Source organism: Chaetomium globosum, genomic scaffold, assembly GCF_000143365.1.
Source record: "Chaetomium globosum CBS 148.51 scaffold_7 genomic scaffold, whole genome shotgun sequence".
Classification (NCBI taxonomy): domain Eukaryota; kingdom Fungi; phylum Ascomycota; class Sordariomycetes; order Sordariales; family Chaetomiaceae; genus Chaetomium; species Chaetomium globosum.
The window spans coordinates 1,470,242-1,487,182 of record NT_165982.1 but is presented as its reverse complement, the minus strand read 5'-3'; the positions used below and the strand labels follow the sequence as shown (position 1 = coordinate 1,487,182).

Genomic DNA, 16,941 nt, shown 5'->3' with positions numbered 1-16,941 from the left:
AAAAAAAAAAACCATAGCGGTTCCTTTCCTTACACGCTTCTGTGGAAAGGTCCAATGAGCGTTTCATGATTCGATTTTGCCACCTACCTGAAGCTCCATCCCGAGGCGGCCCAACAAATCGAAAAATACGAACGTATGACGAGGAGCCAGACCCTTGAAGCCGAAAGTCATCAAAGAAATCATGGATCAGGAGGGCCCCCCCATCCCACCACCATCATTAATCTCTTTCCCTCAGTGATTGTTGGGTTTAATCTCAGGCTCAAAAGATGGGGTGCGTGTCCTCAGGATTTTTCGCTTACGGGCAGCACTTGGGGATAACCCAACTAATAACTAACCGCATTACTGTTGTCTGTCTAGTCGACATCGAAGTTGACCGGATCCAGGAGGTCAGGTGGAATAAGAAGGCTTTTGAAAACCTTGTGGTGGACGACGACACCAAGCACCTTGTTGAGGCACTGATATCAAACCAGGTCAAGACCGAGATGTCGACGGATCTCATCAGCGGCAAAGGGAACGGCTTGATCATGTTACTTCACGGGTTCGTGCTCGACCTAACCAACGACCCTCCTAATTACACCCCAGTTCTGGCACTAACCCTACTGCAAATAAACAGAGGTCCCGGTACCGGGAAAACATTCACAGCAGGTACCTCTAGCCACCTAGCCAATCCCTCCGAAGCAGTGACGGTGATACTGATATTGTGATAGAGAGGTATTAACTTGTGCACGAAGCGAAGACCACACCCATTCCCTTCCCTCAAATCGGTAACTACCTACCTAACCCATTCTGTCCTAGTGTTGCCGAGTTGGCAGAGAAGCCCCTCTACAGAGTCACCTGCGGCGATATTGGGACAAAGCCCGAGCAAGTGGAGAAGGTGTGTTATACCCTGGACATGACGACACGATAAGAGGTGAAGCTTATCGGCCCTCCAAGTATCTGGAAACGGTCTTGTTGCTGGGAAAGATTTGGGGTTGTGGTAAGTCTTGTCATTCTCCTTGAACCATTTCCAGTTACCTTCGTGATGAATCATGCCGCTCAACCACACTAGTCGTTCTGCTCGATGAGGCGGACGTGTTCCTTGAAGAGCGTAGCTTGACCGATCTCAAGAGAAACGCGCTCGTTTCAGGTGAATAAAGTCAAGCCCAATCACTTTCGATTTCAAGTTCCGTGCTAAGCTTTTCAAAGTCTTTTTGCGTGTGCTGGAATACTATGATGGTGAGCACCACTTCTTGCTTTCCCCTTTCTCCTCAAGGAAGCAAGCTAACCAACACACCCCTTTCCTAGGTATTCTTATCCTCACCTCCAACCGGGTCGGGACCTTTGACCAGGCCTTCAAATCGCGCATCCAGCTCGCACTTCACTACGAGAACCTTAAGAAGCCGCAGCGGCGCAAGATTTGGCGCAACTTCTTGACACGGCTACGCGACGTGGGCGAGGCGGGGGTTGACTACGACGACCTGAACGACCACATCGACGATCTAGCTGAGGAAGACATGAACGGGCGCCAGATCCGCAACGCCATTACCACAGCGAGGCAGCTGGCTCAATTTAGGGGTCAGAAATTGTCGTTTGCGCAGTTGAAGCACGTTATTGCTGTTGCGGGGAGGTTTGAGGGGTATTTAAAGGGGGTTCAAGGGGGGTATACGGATGATCAACTGGCTAGAAACGACGGCGTGCGGTGACGAGTCTTGACCAGGTACCTTGGGTGGCGGTCAAGCCAAGCGGAGAGTGAGCCGCAAATTTTGGAGCACTTGTTAACCCTTTACAACGACAAAGCGTATCCCGTTGATCTATAGATCTTTAGCGGTTTTCGCGGGATTGTTATTTTTAGCTCCTTACTCGGCGGACCTTGTGATGCGTGTTCAACATCCATGTCAGCAAGTTGAGCTCTCCGTTGTTGGTCAACCCTTTCCTCGACAGAGCCGCAAACTTCCTACCGCCCTCCGCCGCCCCTGTTCCCCTTTATGGGTCTAATACAAACGGATGCCCTCCCAGACCCCGCCGGAAACACGTACCTAGGTATCTAGGTAGGTAAGTAAAACCACCTGGTTCCTCGATCTTCAATGCCTATTGACGGCTCTAACCCCGACCATCGCCTTTACTTTCCTTTCATCACGGTCTTGCGTCACCTCTCCCTCTGCTTCCGATTGTTTTCCGCGTGGCACGCAGCGCAGTCGTTGGGAAGACCAACGTCAATGACTAGGCTGTGTTCGTTGAACGGGCATCTACCTTGAATATGGCGTCTCCAAACGTCGCAACAGTACGGGACTGGCCTGAGTTGGGACTCAGCGTGACCGCAACGGTAGATGTCGCGCTCCCACGTGCACATGATACCGCTTGTATTTGGTTCGACGTTTGTTGTGGGGTGGTGTATGGTGGACTGTGTGTGTTGAAAGGGTAAGTTGCGAGCCACGAGTCTATGGTAATGTTTTCTCTCTGAGCCAGCGAGAGAAGGGTGGATATCTGACGCTCCGAGCTAGCAGAGTGATGAGGTGGTTTTGGAAATGTATTGAGGTTCAAGGACGTAGGGCCGTCGAGTACTGAGTGGTGATCATTGCGTTCAACATCATGACCCTATGTTAGCAGACTGCTTTTATATTTTACTGCCTTGGTACGTACCCTTCTCCTTGCTTCCACCCATTCCTAGAGTCTCTGGTCGCCTGGCTTCGAGGCAGGGCCACTGGAACCACATCAGACGAGACCAAGGCCTCTAGCCTAAGATGCTCCGACCCTCGTCTGAGTGTTGGGGGTTTTAGGGTCTTCAGGGGATCGGGTCGTGCCCGTTATCCTCCTTCCATTTCTATCACCCTCTCAATTCCTCCGAAGCCAGTTTCTAAGCCACGCATGGCCTCTTATGTCTCGGGCACCCTTTCTCAGTCGTCAGAAACTGACCAACTCGATGACTAACTGGCGGTCATTCGTGGACCAGCGGTTATGGCCTGGCGGTGGTGTTTCTTCGGCCATTGCTGGGACAACGAACCCGTAGTCCGGCCGAGGCTACACATCTGGCCACACATACCCCAGTGCCCCCAGCGCCCCCAATATGAGACGTTTGGAGCTCATGTCCTAACCACTGCGGACTCAACGACGTGCGGATTTGAAGCTGCGCCAATAACCTGGCCAAAATAGCAACTAACAGAGTTTTTGTGATGGCTGTGATTGGGTAACGGTCATTATTCCAAGTCGTTATTGGGCTGTTGGGGCTCCGACAGCAATCATTTTGTCCTGGGCGGCCAGCATTGTCGACCGAACCGAATTTAAAGATCAAGTTGTGGCCCGGGCCGGGAGGGTTCGGCCGCGGGCCAGCGCCATTATGGGATGGTAGCATCGTGTTGGAAAACCTACAGCCACGGATACCGAGATGGGGCAGTCACACGTAGCGAAGACAGTGTAATTACGTCCAGATGACTCGATTGATGGTCGACTACTGCAGTGCCACCGTTGTGATTTTTGTGTCTGGTTCAAAACAGCTGTGGGCAGGCGTCTGACCCTGAAAAATACCGCATCTGGTCCCCTGGGTCCACCTCAGGGGGTTTGATTACGCCTTGGCGACCACACGCCAAAGGCGTGGTCCTAACCCTGTAATCTTGACACATCGGGGCCGAGACGGCCAGGGCACTCTGGTTTCGGATCACCCAATGTGCCAACATCCAATGTTTCCAACACAACTTAGCTCCCCTTCCTGTAACCAGCCACCGGGGTAACCGTTGGGTCTTCACCGATTAACAAATGGCAAACACAATCAATCGAATCCCCCTCCGTCACACTGAACATGGGGAGGAACGCCACTGAATATGAAAGACTCTCCGTGCAGGTACACACTAAGTACACGTCTCGCCCAACTGGGCCAATTTTTCGACCCAACAACTCAATCAATCAAGCAATTGCTTGCCCACATACACAAATCGCGAATCAGCTCCCTAAGCGGTTCCATTCGACGTCCGTCATTGCGATATTCAACCACCGTAGTTCCAACACCTGCCTTCCCACAATCACAACAGCTGTGTGACAGGCGAATCGAGACCGCCATCCAGGGCACGCAACACGGCACAAAGCACGCCCAGCAGCTCTTCCAGCCGTTCTCCCGAAGCAACCTCGCTGCGACAAAACATGTTCAACCGGAGCAATTGGCCGGCGTCACCATCATCACCATCCTCAGCGTCAACGACGCTGGACGCCAGCCAGATACTCCGCCCCGGCAGTGAGATAGGCGACCAGGCATCCACATAGGCATCCAACGCGCCATAACGCATGCGGAACTGGTCGGGGGCGTACTGGTGGTGCACAACAGAGCCGAACTCGATATCAGCCGGGTCCTCCCAAGACGTGCAGCGGGCTGCCACGACACTGAGGGGCACCGTCTCAAAGTCGACCGAGGCGGCGTGCTGGTCCTGCACTCGGCGCATCAGCGCTGCCACGGAGGAGTGGTCGCCGTCGTCTCGCAGTAGCAGCTGCACTCGCACAGGCGACAGATTGAGACAGGGCCCCACAACGGCGGCCAGGCTGGGGTCTCCGTTGCGCCCGCTCACGAGCTGGCCAAACACGACGTCGCCCCGGCCCTGGAGTACCCGGCTTTGGGCGAGCGCCCATGCCGTCTTGACTACGGTGGCGTCGGTGATGCCCGGCGGTGGTGTAGGTCGTCGCACGCTGGTCGTGACTTCGACCAAGCTTGGGGCAGTCGGAGGGTGGGGGTGGACGGGCAAGCCTAGCTCTGATAAGTGCGTCATTGATGCGCCGTGCAGAAGCCCGCGCCAGTGCGCCAGTACGCCTTCTGTGACATTGCGCGATAGGCAATAACGTGTATAGGCGGCAAAGGACAAGGCCGCCGTGCCCACGTCACGGTTCTCGTAGAGCCCCAGCAGGTCGTTTATCAGCACGGGAATTGACAGTCCGTCGTACTGGGCATGCGACAGTCGCAGCGCGAGCACATGGTGCTCGTGGTGTCGTCGAACCAGTGTCATCCGCAACGGCGGCGCTCCGTACAGTTTCTGGAAATGCGCGTCCTTGCGGCTCTCGGTCACGACAAATGCCATCAAGTCCGCCTCGTCGGTCTCGAGCTCCTCCACAACGGCTACTGACGCAGGCAGTTGACGTAGGACCACCTGTAACGTCCTGCCATCACTGTGCAGCGCAAAGACAGTGCGCAGGATCGCGTGGCGCTGAACCAACTCGAGGCATGCCCGCTTTAGCTGCGTCGTGTCCAGGGGTCCCCTGAGCTCCAGGAACCAGTAGTTCTGCGGCCGGGAGGCGGAAAAGGTCTGCAAGTCAAGAGCGGGCAATACGTCTTCTACGTCTTGTTCCTGGAACCCTAAGTCTTGCCAGGGCAAGGAGCTCAAAAGTCGGGCGTCCAAGGCTTCTTCTGTGCGGCCGTTGATGACGTCCTCCTTATCCAGGGGCAAGCCATTCTTCAAGTCGGACTGAGACGGGGATGACGCTCTCGCCAGCTCCGCAAGAGCCGTGGAAAGGAGGATCTGCCTCACGGTTATCGACGGACCCTCTCGTCGGGCAAGAGACACCAGCTGCATGGCCTTGATCGAGTCTCCTCCAATATGGAAGAAATCGCTGTCAATGTCGATAGCACTAGGAACGAGGCCTAGCACCTCAGCACAGAGCCTTTGGATTTGTTGTTCTCTCTCTGACAGGAACCTGGGAGGATTCTTCTGGCCATGGTCACCATGTCCGAGGTGCTCTCTCAACGAGGCGGGGGCGGTTAATGCCAAGTGCCCGAGTTTTGTCCTGTCGACCTTGCCTGACCGGTTCAGGGGAATGCGATTGACAGCGAGGAACCTCGCGGGCACCATGTAAGAGGGCAGCCACTCACGAAGACGGGATGTAGCGTCGCGGATGCTGGAGAAGAAATCAGGACTTGATTCCAGGATGCGGCATTCAGTGTCAAGATCATCGCAAGCTCCATCTCCCGGGCCCCATTGTATGAAGGCCGTTAATGTCTGTTGTTGTGACGAGGGCGGTGGCTGCTGGAGCAGTGCCACAGCCACGCTCTGCGAATCTGAGAAGAGCCGGCCGAGATGAGACTCGATCTCACCGAGCTCCACGCGCTGGCCGTTGATCTTGGTTTGACTATCATAGCGGCCGATGTACCGTAGTGCACCGCTGGGGAGGTATTGAACTAGGTCGCCCGTGCGGTAGAGCCTGCCCGCAGTCGCGTGGGGTCCGCGGAACCGCTGTAGCCAGGCCGGCGGTGGAATGAATGCCTGGCGGGTTAACTCCTCCTCCTTCAGATACCCCCGCCCTACGATAGGACCCTCGACCAGGAGCTCACCGACGGCCCCGATGGGAAGCAGCCTATCCGGGTTCTCGACATCGGTGATCCAACAAACAGCACCACTGGCCGTTCCAATGCTCTCAGGGTCCAAAGCAACCTGGTCGTTGACGACGCAGTCCACGGAACACTCGGCGGGCCCGTAAGCGTTGATGAGATGGACTGCGGGCGCCCACGTCCGCACGTTATCGTCCTGGAGGACCTCGCCGCTGAGCACGAGGTTATCGATACCCGGGACCTGCGACGGCTGCAGCGTGCGTGCGACCGAGGGCGTGATGTGCATCCAGTTGGCCTCGAGACGCGCGACGGCGCCGGATATGTCGTTGAGCCTGTCGGCCTCGGAGGGCACGCAGACACAGCCGCCGGCCATGAGGGTGGTGAGGTAGTCGCTGACGCTGACGTCGAAGGAATGCGAGGCGAATTGGAAGACGCGAGCGTGTGGGGAGACGCTGAGGCGTTTCTGGAGGAACCGGCCGCTGGTCGCGTACTGTGTGTGTTCGATGACGACCCCCTTTGGTTTCCCCGTCGAGCCGGATGTGAAGACGGCGTAAGCTGCATGATCCGGCTCCGCCTGATATGTGAGGAGGCCTGGCGTTGGCGCTGGCCACCGCTCAGATTCCGAGTGGGAAACGGTCGCCACCGCTCGGGGCCCCAACGTAGCCACCCTATCGTGGTCTGGAGGTGTGCAGACGATGACCTGGCACCCCAGCGTCTGGCAGATGGACTGCAAACGGAGGTCGGGCAGGGCCGGGTCGAGCAGCACGAAAGCTCCGCCGGCACGCAATACGGCCAACAAGGCGATGCCCACCCACAGCGACTTGTTAAGCAGGATAGGCACGAAGACGTCGGGCCCCTCAACCCCAAGCGTCTGCAGATGCATGGCAAAAGCCGCGGATAGCGTGTCCAGCTCGCGGTAGGTGATGGCACCGTCCCACGCGCATATCGCCTGGGCCTCGGATCGCGTCTGGCATTGTTCCAGGATATACTGATGGACGCAGGCTTGCTCCGCCTGCGGGAGATGTTCGTTCCAGGCGTGGATTCGGTCGCGATCCTGGTCGCTTAGGGTCTGACAGTCCGCGACCGTGGCGAGGGGATTGTCGGCCATGTGTAGGATGGTCTGTACCAAGAGTCCGCAGAGCGCAGACCCTTGCTGGGGATCGAGATAGGCGTCCCAGAAACTGAGAGATAGGCTGATGATGTCTTTGGCCCCATCAACGTTGAGAACCAGACCATACTAAAATGTAATGCCTTATTAGCCAATTTCACGGTCCCCCGAAACCAAACGGAAAAATAGATCCTTACCTCAGTTGGATCGTCGATGTCGACCGTTTCTAACTTCGCAGCGTGGCCGCTGTCCGCATCATCCCCTGAACCAGAACGAGCCTGGTACGATATGATGGAATCAAAAAGCACATCACCCCGGAGGCCTAGATCATGCTGGATCCTAGCCATAGAACAATGCTGGTTCTCCAAACCGCGAACAAAACTTTCTTGATTCCTTTCCAGCAACACCCCGACGGGAAGACTTTGGTCGTCCACCCGCAGCCGGCAAACCAACATGTTGATAAAAAGCCCTACGGCATCCTCAATCCCAGGGAGGGCAATATCCCGCCCGGACGCCAGGTATCCGAAACAGACGTCATCGGAGCCCACGTAGCATCGCAGCACGAGCGCCCAGGCCACTTGGATGACGTTGAAAGGCGTGGTCCCGTATTCTTCACAGAGTCGTTGTAGACGGCCGGAAGAAATCTGCCGAGTGGCTGAATGCAGCTGGCTCTGTCCCCGCTGGGACGATGGGCCGCCGCCGCTCAGCTTGGGAAATCGGCATGGCGTGACATCGTGCAGGTACTGCCGCCAGTAACGGGCAGTATCTTCCTCTCTTGGGGTCTCGTCGCTCAGGTAGGAAATGTACTCGCTATATTGCAGAGGTTCTGGGCCGCGATGGAGAGCACTCCCGTTGATTGCCTCGGCGAGCTCGGCGCCCAGAAGTTGGAGCGAGCGGCCGTCGACGAGGGCGTGGCTGATGGTGAGGGCGCATTGGAAGTCGCCGGTATCCGAAGTCTGGGTTACTGCGAATGACCAAGGGAGAGGACCCTGCTTTTCTACTGGCGGGCCGGAGAAGTTTGTGATGGTGATGTTTCCGGTAATATTGTCGCCTTCGAGCACGATCTGGTCGTAGGAACGATGGCTGGAGGGACTTTCGATGATGATGGTGCGCAGTGTTGCGTACTTGGCCACCACTAACTGCCAGGCCGCCTCGATGCGGCCAGCAGTCAGGTGGTTGTCGATTCCGTGGCTCGTCATCTTCCACCTTGTCGTGGTTTCGTAGAGCGCGTCGTTTCTTGCCTGGCTCACTAGTATCCCCTGCTGCATGTGCGAGCATGGGTATGCGTCCTTCAGAAATGACGGCGCTATGCTGAGGTGAGTGACGCGCTGAAAAAGCATCTCCATCTCCTGTTGCGTCAGTCTGAGTCGTGGGAAGTCACCCGATGTGATTTGGCGAGGTGCGCTTGAGAGTTCCTCCGCGATTCCACCCAGGAGAGCTCGACAGGTCGTCAGCCATTCGCGGACCAAGTCTTGATGAAGGCAATTCCGGTTGTAAGCGAAGTCGAATTGCATCCTGCCAGCGGAAACCCAGGCTTCTATGACGAAGAAGGCATCCCTGGGTATCTGGGGGTCGGTGCTGATGCTAAGGCCATCAAACCTCGACGTACTTTGTAGAATATTACCCTCTCTCTCCAGGCTGCGGTATGCCCCATGGTAGTTGAGCAGTATCTCGGCAGGTCTATTTAGATCAAGCAAACGGTGACCTTCAGGGTGCAGGTGGCGAGCGGCGAAGTAGCTCCAGCCATTCGCCGGTGTTTGACGTAGAGCGTCCTTTGTCTGTCGAACCACATCTACCAAGGTTGTGTCTGATGCAACAGGAACGATGACGGGGAAAAGCGTGGTGAACCAGCCGACCGTTTCGGAAACATCGATAGATCTGCTCCATGCCTCTCTGCCGTGGCCTTCCTGATGGATGATAGGTGGTCGGCGTCCTGGGAAGACCCTGACAAAAGATAGAAGAATGGCAGCATGGATAAGTTCTATAGGCTTTGTCCGTAGAGCCTCGTTGGCCGGCCCAAGAAGAAGCGTGGTGGTCTTCAAGTCCACCGTAAAGCTGGCCGAGATTGCTTCGGCGTGGGTGTTGGTGATTTGTGGGCAACCCCAGAAGCCCTCGACATCAGCCTCGAAGTCGCCAAGGATCTCCAACGACGGCAGCGTCTCTGGAGGCTTTAGATTTGTGCGGACGTGTTCCGACTGCGCCTGGCACCATTTCGGGAAGGACAGACAATGCAATGGTGGGAGTGACTCGCCTCCCAGCAAGACTTCGAGATCGCTCATGATGACTCGCCATGAAACGAGATCCACGGCAAGATGGTGGGCGATAAACGAGAGATACTGGTGCCCATCGACAAGGAAGTGGTCCACTACCAGCATCGGGCCGTTTTGGCAATCCACTACTGCCTGGGTCTCCTCCAGATGATGCTTTAGTTCTGCGCTGGATACGCTTGCGCTGTGATAGCGGTAGCGGAACGACTGATCGATCCTGTCGGTGATTGTTTGCATCCACGAGCCTGCCTCGCTCCGACGGAACGAGACACGCAGCATAGCATGCCGCCTCACTACCATGGATATGGCCGCCTCTATGGGCTGCTGCGTGGAGCTCTGAAGTTCGACCACGAAGTTTTGGTTGTAGCGAAGTCGGCCTTCGGGGACACGATCGAAGAAAGCCTGCTGGATCGGGGACAGGCCAAATGGCACTCCGACTTCTTCCTCCTCCTTGCCCTTGACTGCACTGGCCCCGGTTCCGACTCTCCTGGCTAACCGTGCCATTCGATGGACGGTCTTGTGCCGGAAAATGTCGGGCATGGTGATGGTCAGGCCCTGGTGGCGGCAACGTGTCACGAGCTCCATGGCACCAATCGAATCACCGCCGAGATGGAAGAAATTATCGTTGATGCCGAGCTCTTCTGGCTTTCTGTTGAGTACATGGGCCACACATTCCAGGAGCGATGCCTCGAGGTCGTTCGCCGGACGCGCTTTATGAAGCGAGGGCGTCATGGCTTCGGCGTCGTAAGCCTGGAGGAGCGCGTCTAATGTCATTTGGGCAGCTAAAGCTCGGAGGCACTTGCGGTCCAGCTTGCCCGTGGGACCAAGGGGAACCCATTGCAGAGGCAGGAATGCCGTCGGGACCATAAAACTGGGCAGCGTCGCTCGCAACTGTGTCTGAATCTCGAGGGCGATTCTCTGGAAGGCCGTTGTCGCTGACATGAGAACATTGTCATTGTCTTTGTCTTGGGTTTGGGGAACTCCCCGGCTCCTTTCGTCGTTCGGCGCGTAGATGAAGGCCGCCAGCATGGGCCTCGCGCCACCACCGTCCGGATGAATGAGGTCGACAACGGCGTCAGCGTGCTTCGGTAGATATTGTCGCACATGGAAGGCCACCTCGTCGAGCTCCAGGCGCTGGCCGCGTAATTTGACCTGTGTGTCCTTCCGGCCCATGTGCACCATGGTGCCGTCGGGTTGGTAGCGGGCCAGGTCACCCGTCTTGTAGAAGCGGTGCGAAGCTGCGGGCCGGAAGCGAGTAATCCAGTCTGGAGGCTGAACAAAGGAGGCCTCGGTCAGTTCGGGCCGGCGCAGGTAGCCGCTGCTCACGGCGGGGCCCTCGAGGAGGATTTCGCCGACGGCCCCCACGGGGAGGAGAGTCTGATGGTCGGCGGGATCAACGATCCAGCATACCGCGCCCGTGCCGCAGCCAATGTCAGGCGGGCCCAACCTAGCCGTCACATCTGGTTGCACCATGCACCATGAGCCACACTCGGCAGGCCCGTAGGTGTTGACTAGGCGGGCGTATCCCCGCCACTGGGCCTTGTCGGTGGCGGCCATCGACTCTCCGCCCATGTTCACAGTCCGCAACGCAGGGACATGGGATGGGGTGATCAGCCGGGCGACTGAGGGTGTGAGCTCAACCCAGTTGGCGCCCACATCCTGGATCGCCTGTTCAATATCGTGGAGCTAGGGCGGCTGAGGGGATGCACACACAGCCTCCCTGGGTGAGAGTCAGCAGATGATCGCTGACGCCGAGGTCAAACGCGTAATTGGAGAACTGGAACGTCCGTGTGTTCCGATCGACGCCCATCGGCCCCTTGTTTGCCTCTAACGTCGAACAGCACGATGCATGGTCCATAATGACTCCTTTAGGCTTGCCGGTAGAGCCCGAGGTAAAAACGGCGTAGACAGGGTTGGACGGCTCGACATGGACCTGAGCAGGGGGTTGGGTGGGCCACGTGGTCTCGCTAGTGGGACCGACGACAATCGTTTGTACGGACAGGTGCTGCAAGACGTCTCGGTGGGTGACCGAGGCGAGCACAAGTGAAGGCTGTGCGTCGGTGCAGATGTCTTCCACGCGGCGGACCGGGGTTGTCGGGTCCATGAGGACGAAGGCCGCCCCGGCTCGCATGACGGCCATCATGGCCACAACGGTCCACTTGGACTTTTCAAAGACCAGCGGGATATACGTCTCGGGTTGGGCGCCGAGTTCCACAATATGAGCGGCTAGCCGGCCGGATAAATGGTCGAGCTCTCCATAGGTCAAGTCTCCATCCCAAGAATGCACGGCTAGTGAGGAGGCACTATCTCGGAAGTGTTCTTCTACAAGATGGTGTACGCAGCGCTCATGCCTCGGCGGGGTATTCCAATTCCACTGCTTGATAAGGCCCGCGTCCTTGGGACTCAGTAGGCTGGCTTGCGCAACGGTGGCCCGAGGCTGCGCGACCACGGTATTGATCGCTTCTCGGAAAGTGTGGATGACTTGGTCAGCTTGTTCGGACGACAAGCACTCACCCTCCCAATACCCGATGGAGAGCGCGACAGTTTGCTTATTCACCAAGGCATGCAAGGAGAGTGCGTATTCGGTGGGATCGGCCCCTCCCTCGCTGGTGAAGACCACGGGTAGATCAGACGAGCCTTGGTGCGGAGTGCTATCTTGCACGGATATGCTAGTGTTAAACAGCTCAGCCGTGTCAACGGCAATAGCGTGACCGATCTCGGCCAGCGAGCAATTCTGATAGTTGAGATTGTCTAGCGTGTCATGCTGCACCGTTCGCAGAATGCCCAGAAGACTCGTCTCGGCAGCCAACTGAACACGGCCGATCAGGACATTGATGAACGGACCAACAGTCTCAGCCGCTTCTGGGACAGGCACGTCGCGCCCAGACGTTGTGTAGGCAAAGCAAGCCCCATCAGACTGGTTATAGGCCCGGAGGACTAGTGCCCAGGCGACATAGATGACGGTCGAGACATTTAGCTGGTGCCGAGCACAGAATTGGTGGATGAGCGATGCGTCCTCAACCTCAACATCGACACTTCTCAGGACTCGCTTGTTCTGCTCGACGGAGGTGTCTTCCTGAGTGTCGCAGATCTTGGGGAACAACGAGGGCGAAACTCCCGAGAGCTTGTCTTTCCAATGGGCGATTATGGTATCGGATGGCGTTGACTGCAGATATTCGATATAGCCACGGTAACGAGGTCCGCCTCCAATCGGACCCACGCCAGCGTATACGCGCTGGACCTCCCTCGCCACAATGGTGATGGAGGCTCCGTCGATCAAGGCGTGGTTCACTTGCAGCTCGCAGAAGGTGTCTCTCGTTTTCTTCGTCTGGCACAAAACCACATGCCAGGGCTCATGCTCATGTCGTGATTGGACGTCGCGAATCAAGCTGGCATAACCGTCCCCATCATCACATTGTATCTCGGTGATGTTATTGGGTGTTGACCGCAGGACAGCCTGTCTGTAGAAGCCGTCGCGGGCACTGCCCTGCTGCGCGAACACGGTTCTGAAAATCGCGTGTCGCTGCAGGACAGTCTCCCATGCCTTTCGGAGGCGAGGCAGCTCTATTGTTGCTGCTCGGATCGCATGAAGCCTCCAGGAGAATCGAGGCCGGTAGAGAAGACCATTCTTGGATTGGCTCAGGAGTATGCCGCGCTGGACCGGCGCGCAAGGGTATGCGTCTTCAATGGCGATGGGATCTTCGCTGCCCTGCGACCTAGCTAGGTCCTCCACCTCGGCTACGAAGCCATCGAGGGTTTCGTACGTGAGCTGGAGAAGGGGAAAGTCGCTCAGGGTGTAGGCAGGTGCTCTTGAGGCCAGTTCAGCCGCCGCTGAAGTGAGGGACAGCTCGTAGTTGCTGAGCCACTTGGCCATCAACTCGTCATTCTGCATTTGGCCATTGTACATGAAGGAAACCACAAGCTGGCCTTGACCCACACAGCAGGAAACTTCAATGCGGGTCAATGCCATCTGCACAGCTGGTTCATGGTTTTGCTGGTCTCCATGTCCCCCTTCCTCGAAGCTCAGGGCTACAATGAGAGGTCCTGGGCCCGACGACTCACCATCAAGCGCTGTTGCAGAGTACTGGTCGACATCGGCTTGATTCATTCGAGGTAGTCTTCGAGCGTCCTTGGCAAGACGGACCAGATCGACCAGGCTGTGAAGATGATTCGCGTCAGGTTGTACGGTTGAGAGGGTATCGAAACAACCGACAGCGTGCGAAAGATCCAAAGAGGCGTCCCCAAAGTCACGGCCGTCGCCTTGGGCGCAGACAACGGGGCGACTTTCAAGTAGCCCGGACGTCTGGAACAAGGAGTGAAGGAGGGCGGCGTGCAGAATGTCCAGAGGCTGCGTTGAAAAGGCTCTGTTGGCATCCCCCCTGATCAGGCGACTGGTTGGCACGTCGAGGCGCGCTTCCTGGCATGTGCGAGCCACGTCTCCGTTATCTCCGTTAATAGCATTTGTTGTGATCCTAGAGTCACAATTTTGATCCATATTGGGACTGAGATGAACCTTGTTGCGCGGCATGCTGCACCACGTTTGGAAAGCTGCCGGTGCTGGGCCTTGAACGGCGGTCGGGATATCCTGCTCGAGCATGGCAACCATGTCGGCTGCCAAGATGCTGCGAGAGGCACCATCCGCGACCAGCGGATGAGAGAAGAAGACAATGTAGTTGCCATAGTTTAAATCCCCACCTGGTTGGGACTGGAGCAGACAAGCCTCTAGAAGAGGGCCCTTGGTAAAGTCGAGCCCGCTAGGTCCTCGCTGCCGCTCGAGATCAAGGTCGGCGTTATTCAAAATCGGGACAGATTCCACGCGCACGCGGTATGAACTTTCTATCTCGGAGGTGATGCGCTGTTGCCATATGTCTTGACCCGGGCCCACGGGTTCAAATCTGGCGCGCAACATGGCATGGCGGCCAACCAGGACTCGCATCGCGCGGCCGAGCCAATCTGCATCCAGACCCGGCCAGCTGCTTTTGAGAACAAAGCTGCGGTAGTGTTGTGCGCCGTTGGTTGAAAGGCAGCTCTGAAGCAGAGATCGCTGTGCCTTGGTCAGGGGAAACGCGTGGTCCTTATGGCCATGGTGCATGGAATCAATCCTGCTATGCTGCGCCATCTGCTGCAGCGTTGGGTATTGGAAGATGCCCTGCATCGTGATGACAACACCCGCCGCGTAACAGTCAGCGACGAGCCGCATGCCCGACATGGAATCGCCGCCCAAGTGGAAAAAGCTGTCGTGGATGCCGATGGTGTCGGCCGGGATCCCCAAGACCCGGCTCCATGCGTCCCGCAGCGTGCGCTCGGCGTCAGTACTTGGCGCTTGCTTGGCCGCCACCGTCGCGAGGCCCGTGGCGAGGTATTGTGCGATGTCCTCCCGGCTCAGTTCAGCCACCCGTCGTCGGAGCAGGCGGCGGTCGGTCTTGCCGGTGCTGGCCATGGGCACCCAAGCCAAGGGGAGGAATAGGGTAGGCACCATGTGCTTGGGCAGCTGCGTCTGGAGATAGGTCTGGCATTGTGCCACCTTCGCGGCAAAGGCCTCGCTGGGAGCAGCTAGGACGTCCGAGGACGGATCGGCTGCAGCGTTGCTATTGGAGTGGGAACCGGAGTTTGACTCCTTGATAAAGGCTGCCAGCACCGCGCGGGACGACTCGGTGCCGCCACCGACCTCGATCACATCTGCCACAACGCGTTCGGCGCCCTCGAAACTGCCGGCGATGTGATGCTGGATCTCCCCAGGCTCCATGCGCTGGCCCCGCAGCTTGACTTGCGTGTCCTTGCGGCGCACGTAGCGGATGGAGCCGTCATGGCAGTAGTGCGCGAGGTCACCCGTCTTATATAGCCGGACGGGACCTGGGCCTGAACGCTGCAGCGCCCAGACGGAATCCTGCACGAAGACCGAGGCCGTCAGAGTGGCGTCGTTCAAGTAGCCTCGGCCGAGAATGGGTCCTTCAATGAGAAGTTCGCCAATGGCGCCGACGGGCATCAGCTTGTTGTTGTCGTCCGCATCAACGACCCAGCACACACAGGCGCTCTCTCGTCCAATGTTCCTTGGGTCGCCAGCAAGGTCCGGGTTGACCATGGCCAAGACCGAGCACTCGGTAGGTCCGTACGTCTCGCGCAGCGACACCCGCCCGCGCCACGTCTTGACGTCGTCGTGCGAAGGTGTCTCTCCGATGAGTACCACAGTCCGCAACGACGGTACCTGGTCGGGCTTGAGTAGTCGTACCACGGGCGGCGTCGTCTGGATCCACGTCGCGCCGTACTGCCGGATCGCCCCTGCCAGCCCGTCGATCCGCTGGCTTTCCGAGGGGACGCAGACGCACCCGCCGGCCATGAAGGTCCCCAGTTGATCCATGATACTGACGTCCCACGTGTAGGCCGAGAATTGGAGGACCCTCGTCGTACTGTCGATAGCCAGGAGGCGGTGTTGGGACCGGGCGCTGGCGCAGAAGGACGCATGCTCGATAAGCACGCCTTTGGGCTTACCCATCGACCCCGAGGTGAAGACGGCATACGCGAGGGTCTCAGGCCGCGCCGCTTCAAGGGACTTGTTGGCATCGCTGGTCAATATCGTGGCCCAGTCGTCTTCCTGGTTGTCGCCAATCGGAATGGTATGGCGAACAGACGGCAAGGCATGGTGCGAAGCCGGCGAAGTAATCAAGACTAAGCAGGCGGTTTCGTCACATATAACCTGTTTATGTACCAACGGGAGAGACGGGTCTAGCAGCGTGAAGGCACCACCAGCCTGTAGCACGGCCAGCATCGCCACGGCCGTCCATCGGCTCTTGGCCAGATGGATCGCCACCAAGACTCCGTTTCGAACGCCCCTCTGGACCAGAACCCCAGCGAGCAGCGAAGCCAGCCGGCCCAGCTCTCCGTAGCTAAGGTTTCCATCCCACGCGCAGACGGCGGGCGCCGAAGGGGTGGCAAGAACAAAGTGCGAGATGGCGTCATGGATGCACTCCTTTTTAGCCTCAGGGAGCACCTTGTTGCGCGAATGCAACCACTTGAGGTGGTTGGGGCCTACGAGGGCGATGTCTCGGACGCGAGTGTTCTCCTGGCGAACCGCACCCAACAAGGCGGCCTCGAAAGCTTCTGCAAGATGTGCGACTTGTATCTGAGGGAACAACTGCTCGTAGTACCACAGGGCGTAGTCCATGCTGTCTTTGGATAGGCTGATGTTCAAGGTGAGGTCGTACTATCACGCACGCAGTAATTGTCAGTTGCTTGCCATCCATGTTTGGGCGGTGCCCCCGGAGCATCACACCACCGGGTTTAGAATTGGG

At 57.6% G+C, this 16,941-nt stretch overlaps 2 protein-coding genes across 2 annotated transcripts in view; one reads left to right on the top strand and one right to left on the bottom strand.

Moving 5' to 3' along the window:
- The window catches only part of CHGG_10058 (uncharacterized protein), a gene marked incomplete at both ends in the record, with an annotated part of 4,305 nt that extends 2,623 nt beyond the window's left edge, over positions 1-1,682 (top strand). Inside the window, 5 exons of the mRNA XM_001227984.1 lie at positions 94-133; positions 358-538; positions 796-874; positions 934-976; positions 1,285-1,682. Of these exons, the coding sequence (XP_001227985.1) occupies positions 94-133; positions 358-538; positions 796-874; positions 934-976; positions 1,285-1,682 (741 nt within the window). The remainder of the gene's footprint in view (positions 1-93; positions 134-357; positions 539-795; positions 875-933; positions 977-1,284) is intronic.
- Positions 1,683-3,992: 2,310 nt separating this feature from the next.
- Positions 3,993-16,941, bottom strand: part of CHGG_10057 (uncharacterized protein) — a gene marked incomplete at both ends in the record, with an annotated part of 28,982 nt that continues 16,033 nt past the window's right edge. Inside the window, 3 exons of the mRNA XM_001227983.1 lie at positions 3,993-7,514; positions 7,583-11,320; positions 11,517-16,853. Coding sequence (XP_001227984.1) covers positions 3,993-7,514; positions 7,583-11,320; positions 11,517-16,853 — 12,597 coding nt within the window. The remainder of the gene's footprint in view (positions 7,515-7,582; positions 11,321-11,516; positions 16,854-16,941) is intronic.